At 39.8% G+C, this 9,867-nt stretch overlaps 1 protein-coding gene across 3 annotated transcripts in view; it reads left to right on the forward strand.

Moving 5' to 3' along the window:
* Positions 1–7,893, forward strand: part of rspo2 (R-spondin 2) — a 62,387-nt gene extending 54,494 nt beyond the window's left edge. For all 3 annotated transcript variants that reach the window (XM_072678848.1, XM_072678846.1, XM_072678847.1), the window contains one exon: positions 6,528–7,893. In XM_072678848.1, coding sequence (XP_072534949.1) covers positions 6,528–6,643 — 116 coding nt within the window. In that variant the 3' untranslated portion in view covers positions 6,644–7,893. The remainder of the gene's footprint in view (positions 1–6,527) is intronic.
* The last annotated feature ends 1,974 nt before the right edge of the window (positions 7,894–9,867 follow it).

Raw genomic sequence — 9,867 nt, forward strand, 5'->3', positions numbered from 1 at the left:
CTGGACAGTGTTCTGCTGGGTAGCTGGGTCCAAGTATTTGTGTGGATGTCTGCTCGTCACAAGCCATCTACCTAAACACTGTTGCAGACAGTAAACTTTTTCACAGCAATGCTATTCCTCAGTGACAGCTGCCTCTTCCAGCAGGATAATGTGCCCTGCAGCACATTCTTTGGAAATGGTTTGGGGAACATGAAGAAGACTTCTATGGGTTTACCATGAACACCATTTTCCCAGATCTCAATTTGATCAAGCATCCAAATTCCACAGAGGACCCACCTCACAATGTGCAGAATGCTAGGGCACCTTCTGAGATCTTGTGGAGTTCGTATCTCAGTGGGTTGGAGTGCTTTTGGTGGCACAACAGGACTAACAGCAAATTAGGTAATTGGTTATGATGTTTGGCCCCCTCAGCGATTTAACATTAGGACTATTCTGAATGTCAAACAATAATAGTAATAATAATAGAAAATAAAAAAGACAAACAAATGTGAATTTTTTAATGTAAAAGTCCCATATTTTCCATATTTCTTGCAGGAAATATGCAGTATAAGGAAGATTGTGAGAGATATATGAACTAAACACATACTTTTTTTGACAGACCGTCTCTGACACACACTCACACACGGGTCCACAAGCATACAGGACTTTGCGAGTGCTGTGTATCCTCTTCCAGACAGAGGAGTCCACAGCATGAGCTGAGGGGAGCTGGCTGTAGCTACGTTCCCCTTCACGGCATTATAAATGTATGTGTGAGGAGGCCCTTAATGGCTGCTAATCCAATTTCTGCCACTGAAATCAAATCTCACTGGCGCCAGTAGTCCTCTCCTTCGTGCACAAATAATGGCTTTTGCTTTGGTGTGTTTATGAAAACGATGAGCTGCCAAAAAAATGCTGGCTTTACCGTGCCTAAAGCCTACCCCCAATCTCCTCAAAATCATCCCATTTTCTCTCTTTTTCTCCCTCGCACTCACTTCATCCCTCTTTCCACATTTTTTGGTGGGTGGGTGGTGGTAGTGGGGGGGGGAGGGGGGGGATGAAGAAGACAGTTATTAATTGTTGGTCCCTTGAAAGATGAGAAGGTTTTGAGCAGAAGGCACAGAGAGCCTTCGCAGAGAGGCCCATTTACCGCTCTCTCGTAATGCCTTCCTGAGGTCAGTCATCGATTTGCTTAAACCGCATGCTGCACTGATAAGATTAGGCCTTTCGATTCCTGAACTACTTGAGTCATCCAGATGAAGTCACTTTGGGCTGGACAACAGACCAAATAGCTCTCTTTTCATTAGGTCATGGCCTCTCTGATAACAGGTAGACTTTGCCGTTCTCTGAAGTCCAGTCTTTCGCTTCTTCTTTTCTCTCTATCTCTTTCTTTTGTTATCTCTCTTTCTCGCTCGCCTTCTTTATCTCTCTTTATCTCTCACACTTTGTTCCTATCTCTCTCCCTCGCTCTCTCCCTCTCTCTCTCTCTCTCTTATAACCCTCGAAGCAGCTTCAGGATGTTCTCTGGCTTGGGAGCAAGTTTTTTTTTCCTGTACACGCTTAAAAATAAAGGTGCTACAAAGGGTTCTCTGAGCGATGCAATAGAAGAACCTCATCTCATGTGATTAACTGTCAATTAATCCACCTGTACTGAACATTGTTTATTGCCTCTGTCTCTTTTTTGAATAAATGAGCAGGTGTCCCTAAACTCTACTGCTTGTGATTCACTGTGGACAAAAGTATTGGGACACCTGTTCATTCATTGTTTTTTCCAAAATCAAGGGTATTAAAAAGGAGTTTATCCTGCTTTTGTTGGAGTAACTGTCTCGACTGTCCAGGGAAGGCTTTCTACTAGATTTTAGATGATTGCTGTAAGGATCCACTGCTCCACAGCTCTATTCTGAGGGGCCTTATACCCCTCTAGCCCACACCTGGCACTAGTCATGGTTCTAATAGGTTCATGTTTATGTGCTCTAAGTGTCCTATTCTATAGGTGATACTTCTCTACATCTAGTAAAGTTTTGTCTGGGAGTGTGCATTTGCACATCTATGCCAGCAATGGGTACAACTCCAGGTACCTGAATGCATTCATTAGAAAGGGTGATGAATTGCCTTTGAAAGTTGGATGGCGGAGAGTCAAGATTTGCAGATTTTCCATAAAATACTTATAATAATATAATAATAATTAATGTTACCTAGATGCATTAGGTACAGGGTGTACCGTACTAGCATAGCATATATTAAAATGTACCTTATTAATTTATGAGTAATCTTGCTCTGCCTGACAGCTGATAAGACTCACTGAGGGGGTGAAGCTATTTCTAAAATCCTTTTCATTTGTTTGGATTTTTTGGTTGTTTTTTTTTAAAGACACATGAAAATGAAATGCACACACCTCTCACACAAAGACTTACAAGCTCAAAGGATCAGCGTGCTCTCCCTGGCCAAAGAGTGGTAACCCATGATTTCCCATGTGGACTGAGGAAGATTTGGTAGCCTGAGAGTAGCATACCCATGCATGTGCAGTCATTGTTTTCAGTTAGCATTCACCCTAATTTATTTGTTAAAATTCACATGGAAACGAGGCTCTCTGGGCAGATGGTAGTTTTTGTCTACGGAAGAAAAGCAGTCTCGGAGTCCAAAGAAAGTTTGTTTTACTGCACCAGAATGTTTACAGATTAAAAGCCCTTCTTATGGCATATGGCCGTGTGTTTACTTCAGCCTTCATTCAAATAACTTTAGAGCGGATGTATTTAGTGTCCACAGTTTAGCTCCTGTTTCCCACTTGTATCCAAGTTACTGCAGTCTACCTTCGCTACACTGCCTCTGAAAGCATATCAGCCTGGGGAAACGTTCATATGTGATTTCATTTGATTGACAGTTAATCATAAACAACTTTCAAATAATTGATTATTCAATCAGTATCGCACGTGGTTGAAAATGAGATTGAGATGGTTTCAGATCTCAGGTTCAGATCTTGATTTAATTTTCCATCTCAAGCATTGCTTTGAGGGCGCTTTCGGTTGGTGTGGGTTGCCCTCTAGCTGTCAGATATGAAATATTATGAAATATGGCTCAGTATTTTCAGAGAATTTCCCAAGACAGTAAGTTATCACTCCATCTCATGTCATTCAATAAGATTTCTCACATACCAGTCACAAAACACTGGATTGCTGCATTGAGCAAATTGTAAGGACACTGTGCTCGGAGTGGAGCCCTTAGTTCGTAATGAGTTTTAGCTAAATTGGACTGTAACAGACCTAACATTGATCAGTTAATGTCATAAGTTCATCATTCAGTCATTCATATTGTTCTCTGGAGTTTTGGAAAACAGACTGGAGGCTCATTACTTGTCAGGATCTCAGTGGTAATTGGAAGTTATTGATGTATTTTTGAGTACATTCTTAAAAGTAAAGGTGCTACAGAGGGTTCCTTTAGCAGTGCCCTAGAGGAACATTTCCGGTCCCATTAGGAACCCTTTTTTAATAGAGCTATATATATATATATCAAGAACCTTTTAAAGGTTTAAAGAAGTCATTGTAAAGTCATCCTGAAGGCACCCTAGCCAATTGAATGGTTATTCAACTTCTCAAATGGTTCTTCAAATGGTTTATCATGGATACCAGAAGTATTTCTTCTATGGCATCGGGTGTAGCACCTTTATTCTTATGAGCATTGTGCATGTAGAAAGCAAAGTCAAACTCTGCACACATTCAAATATAGACTATACAGCATATGTGTATACTTTACAGCTTAACAAGCAATTGCTCTAACGCTAGGAGGAAAGACCATGTTCTGGTCTGCTACAGAGACCTTTTTTTTAATGCGGAACTGTGTGCTTTATTGACATCAAATGTAATTCATCTTGAGCTGATTGCAGCAAAAGCTCTGTTTATAAAGCACATAGCAACACTGTTTCGGATGAAAAAGAGCTCTCTTTAAACGGCAATTAGTGAAAACACAAGCCTATGGTCCAGATGTTCTTGTACACCAAGTTGCGTCTGCACAGAGGCATAACCTTGCAGTAACTCACTGTAATAGAAAGTGACATTTATCAAAGAACTTCAGCAACTTTTGTGTTTTTAAATGAGGCTCATGGAAATCATCACAGCTGCCTGAATAGTGAGGCTTAAATTAGGGCACTGTAGGGCTGTGGGAGCGGAGGGTTTTGGAGGCCTCTCTGGACAAATAACAAGCCATTGCGTGAAGACAACATTCTCACATCCTGCCAAATTGCTAAACTACAAGATTTTAGTCCCAAAAATAGTGTGATTGGATTAATAGCAGGAAATTGCCCTTGGAACATTAAGCGAAATCGTTACATTTTTGTGTGTGTGTGTGTTAGTGTGTGTGCCACTGCGAAGCACAAAACCAGCCGCGCTCTTTTTCTCAGGGTTGTTTCCACTTAAGAAAATCATTTTCAAAGAATTTACAGTGCTGTGCTGGGAATGGCAATCGGGCTGCTGCTCGAGCCAAAGCAGCCGGCCGTGTGTGAGAGTGGCTCGTTTCAGATAAACGTGCCACACATTACTCGGGCCTGCCTCGTTTTGCTGTGCTAAACGGCCTAAACAAGGGCAATAAGGAGACATTAAGCCGTGCGCTGAAAGCTGACTACAGAGGAGATCACTTTCAACAGCTTACTTCCGTGCACTCTCACTGTGTGTGACCCATAGAAAGAGCCTTCAGAATCAGAATCAGAATTCAGAATCTCTTTATTTCACCAAGTATGTTACACATACAAGGAATTTGTCTTGGTGTGAGCAACACGTATGACAAGTAACAAAAACACAGAACACAGATTATTTACAGTATTAAACTAAAGGAAAATTACACTAAACAATAAATAGGGTAGGGGATAAATTAAAAAAGTAAAAAGTACTAAAGGTAATAAAGAGCTATAGAAGCAGAGAGATGTGAAACAGCCTTCTGAGAGATGTGAAACAGCCTTCTGATGTCTGTCCATCATATCAACCTCCAAGCCTGGCTACTTTTCAAATAGTGTTAGATGTAATCTTAGGTATACGCCCCCACCCACCCACATACATCAAACACATGCCCACCCACTCACACATGCCCATGTTTACTTCACTTGTTATGGTTTTCGAGCTACCGATCGCTTTTGGTTGGAGGAGTCATGGTGCTCCTATCACAGCTCTTACTTTCCCAGCATGCTCTGCTGACACCTGGGCTTCATTAGGCCAAGTTTAAGACTGGCTGAGAGGGTGAACTAGCGTTATGCAATTTCCTCTGCTCTTCTCGCTTCACTGCATTTGCGCTGGTGTGAGAGCTCGGGGAAGGGGGTGAGGAGGTCAGTCAGTTTGGGGCTCGTTTCTGGCAACTTTTGTGTCACAGTTTAAGAAGCAGTTCACGTGAATCAAGTAAACGGAACATAGTAATGTTTGTCGGTACTCTGTTTTTATACAGATTCACTACAGATGATGGACAGACCGCTTATTAACAAACTGGATAATAATCTGGAAACACTCTGTGAATTTTGAAGTTAGGGTCACGTATAGACGTTGGGTTGAAGTTGAGGTGGAGTTGCTCTAAGGAGATATTTAGTTGAATTAAAGCAATCTACAAGCATCTACAGTGGATCATCAAAAGTTCACTCTATATCCAAATGTTTGTGGACCCTTCCAGTGAATGCGTTCTAGAAAACAAAGAAAAAAGAGCTTCATCCACCTTATTGACTCTCATCAGCTGTGAAGCAAGGCAGCAAGCAGAGCAAATTCATCCATTAATTAGTACCGGACACCCTGTACCTAATGCAGTTAGGTACCATTCATTATTTGTAAGACGTACTTTGTCAAGAAAACAGAAAATCTGCAAAGCATTACTCTCCACCGTCCAACTTTCAAAGACAATTTATAATTTTCTGTTTCTGTTCCGTCCCTCCCTTCTCTCGTTAAGTGCTGTCAAATACACTGTATGTCCAAATGTTTGTGGACGCCCCTTCTAATGAATGCTTTCAGCTATTTTAAGTTTGTGCAGATGTGCAAATGCACAAACACAGCTTGTCTAGCCACTGTAAAAAAATATCGCCAATAGAAAAGGACTCTCTAGTGCAGATAAACACGAACCTAGGTAACAATGAATGAGCAGGTGTCCCAATACTTTTTTCTATATAATGTATTGTTTGTTTTAGATTAAATATAATGATTCCAATGTAGATCTATACTAAAAAAGTTTTTGCCAATGTGCCTTTAAGACTGATATGCATAAAATTAACGTTGGATGGCCAGAGCTAAAAGGGCTTAAATATATGTCAATTAATTCATTTTTGTAACATCTGCAAGCTGTGGAGGTACACAGGGCCAATGTATTGAAGTCATTTTATACATTTATTTTGCAGCCAAATTGCATTTTTAGTTTTGCTTTGTACAACACATTCCCAGCAAGTGTTAAAATTATGTTTATATATGTGATTTTAAGGTTGTGTTGTTTCCAAATTGTCAGTGGGGGTTCCAAACTTCTGAACCATTATTTTGATATGTTTCTTGGTCACTTACAACATTGTCTTTTTTCTCTTTTGTGTGTGTCTGCTGCAGGGGGATCAGGGAGGCACAAATCCAAAGACCAGAAGAAGAAGAACAAGCAGAGGCTGCACCTCCGAGCCCAGAACCAGCACAGCGATCACCTGGCCTCACTGAGGGCGAGCCAGTAAAGACTGAGATACCCCATAGAACAAAGATCAGAAAGCTGCTAGCCGCTGCTCAACACACACTTACACTGACACACACACACACATGCAGATGCACACCCATAGATGCACCCACACACAACCACATGTAGTTTCTCACCCTCATGCTGTGCACATATATACACATACACACACATACGCTGTCTCTTTGTGACTCCTGCTGCTTTCCCTCGTGCCGGTGACACGCACCCCAACCCGAGACCCTTTTTGGCATCATAGAAACTGTCCAGCAGCTGTGCCCATCCAGTCTGAGGAAGAAAAGACAAGGAAAGGGGAAAAGCAGAGCTGGAAGAGGAGAGAAGGAGTCATGGACTTAAAGGTTGGAGGATGAGCCTGAGAGTAAGAGAGCAGAGAGCACATCACAATGACTGGATGAAGAGTGTGTTAAAAATGCCCTGAGAAAGAGAGAGAAAGAGAAAGAGAGAGAGACTCGTCTGTATTTATGTAAAATTACACACACCCATCGAAGGAGGTGGAATACACCATGTATCGCCTTTTCTGTTGGCTCTGTACATTTCTGAGAGTACTCCAGTACCAGGCATAGTTGCAAAGTATTTTATTCTCGGCACAAGATGTTTACGTCCAGACCGCTTTGTTGACCGCTCTAACTGTATATTGTGGATAACGATAAAGTTTAGTTGTTTAACTAGCATGGCCACAAGCTCATGTGTACATAGTTGGTGAGTTTATCTAATGATAATATTAAAATGAAACGTTACTGTATTTTCAGTATTGACTCCTTCACCATTAAATGTGTTAGAAAAAGGTTATGATACCAGCTACAGATTAAAAAATGAAAAAAAGGAACAAAAAAATAAGAAGTAAATAAAGAAGACATAGCCTTCGCATAGCTATTACATTTATATGGTATATATTTGATTTATTTATTGATTCAATTTTGTACTTTTGTGTTTGGTGACAATTCCTTTTGTTTTTGTCTCTGTACCTGTTACTCTTCTGTGCTGAAATATTATTTGAATCACTTATAACAATACAGATATCTCCACCAGTGGAAGCAGTTTGTGTCTGATGTGTCTAATAACTGTTCTTCAGAAGAACTAAACCCCTGCTTTAAGCTTTAAGCTGACCCATAACAGAGCAGCTGATCTATTATAGGCAATGGAATGACAATGTATATATGATGTTCTATTAAAAATGCAATTCATGTCGCCTAATGTGATACTGTTCTGTATATCTGTTACATAAAGGCAGTTCACCATCCAATGCAACACATGGTTCCATGCGAAAGTTTGTGCACACCTGGTCAAAATCTCTGTTACTGTGAATAGTTAAGTGAGGACAAGATGACTCCTCAAGCTCTAAAGATGAAACATGCTTTTCAACATTTTAAGCAAGAGTTGGGTGTAGGTTTTGTTTAGTTCAAGATGGAAATAAGGACAGGAGCACTATGCAAAAGTTTTTGTCTAAAATTTGACAGTTAACAGGAGTGGTGGAGGTCATGTTGAGGCCTGAAAGACTAAAACAACTTTTAGAGAGAATTGCTAAAATAAAACCCCTCTTTGCAAATTAAATATTGCAATGTTGAGCAGAAAAGAAGGATGTAAGAGTGTGATCTGTTTATTAGGCTTAATAAAGGCCACAGGCAGACGTTCTTCCAAAACTTGATTGAATTCGAAGGGTATAAAAAAAGAGTTGTTCCTGCTTTTGTTGGAAAAGCTGTATCTACTGTCCAGGGACGTCTTTTCATTGGACAGCAGTGATACAATAAGATTTTTAAGATATTTACAATAAGTTTTCAGGTAGCCAATTCTTTAGTTCAGAATGTAATTAAGAAGTGACAGTTATCAGGAATGGAGATGGTCAAGTTAAGATCTGGAAGACCAAAACAGCTTTCAGAGAGAATTGCTTATAGAGTGCTAGGTTATTTAAAGGTTATATGCTATTTTCTTTCTGATTAAACTTCTTTAGAAATATATTAATTCTATGAAATGGTTTCATGTTTTTATCCCCCCCCCCAAAAAAAAAAAAACTCAATAGAAACCATTGTAAATAATAGAATATTTTTATATTTGTGTATTTTAATGAATTTCTCAGTCACTGCACTCATGTCAAGCTAATAATCAGTAGTAAAGAGGGTTTGTGTGTTGTGAAAGCAGTGTGGGGTTGTGAAAGCAGTGTTAACATGCTTTTGAGTCCAGTGTTTACTTTGCCAGACAGATACATTCCAACAACATTAGTTTTATTTATTTAATAAAAATATTTTATTTATTTAAAAAATATTAAATATTGCAATGTTGATGCAGAAGAGAAGAGTGCAATCTGTTGATTAGACTTGATTAAGGCCATGGGTAGTAACAGTTCATTTTGTCTGACATTTTTCATTCGAAAGATACTACAAGAGTTTATTCTGCTTTTGTTGGAGTGACTCTCTCTACTGTCCAGGAAAAACCTTCTACTAGATTTTGGAGCATTGTGGTGAGGCTTTGATTGTATTCAGCGACAAGAATTTCAGTGAGGTCATTATGTTGGATGATCATCAACCCACCTCATACCCATCTCCACAAGCACCATTCCAGAAAACACAGTTCCACTGCTCCACAGCTCAGTGCGAGTGGGTTATCCCCCTCTAGCCCATGCCTGGCTTTAGACATATAAGTTCCTGTTTATCTGTCCCAGAGAGTCCTATTCTATTGCCAGTACTTCTCTACAGGGAGTAGACAAGTTGTTAGTGCGTGCATCTGCATATCTGTGTCAGCAATGGGTGTAACATACAGGAGCTGAATGCATTTGTTTAAAGGAGTGTCCACAAACATTTGGACATATATTGTATTTACATACACTAGAACTAGACAAAAACATGACAATAGCAGATGTGTTACTATAGCTATACTGACTAAGCTGTTGGTATAGCCCAGCATCAAGTGAAGAGTCTGTATACCTTTAAAAGGTTCTTCACGCTCTTTTTGTAGCACCTTCATTTTTTAAATGCCCAATGTCAGTTTGTCAATTCAGAATGACTCCATGGGCAACAAGCAATTCAGCTGGCTTTATTAAACTGAGAAAAATACTCAGACAGAGTTTTAAACCTCAAATTAAAATTCCTCAAATCAGCTCCGGCCCTGTTCATTCTTTATAGTATATTTCTTGCCTTTCCGACAAAATAGCCAGAAATTAATAAGCACATCTCCTGTCTGTAAGTGCCAAATTTCCAGAACAGTCTAATGTCA

Source organism: Salminus brasiliensis, chromosome 5, assembly GCF_030463535.1.
Source record: "Salminus brasiliensis chromosome 5, fSalBra1.hap2, whole genome shotgun sequence".
Taxonomy (NCBI): Eukaryota; Metazoa; Chordata; class Actinopteri; order Characiformes; family Bryconidae; genus Salminus; species Salminus brasiliensis.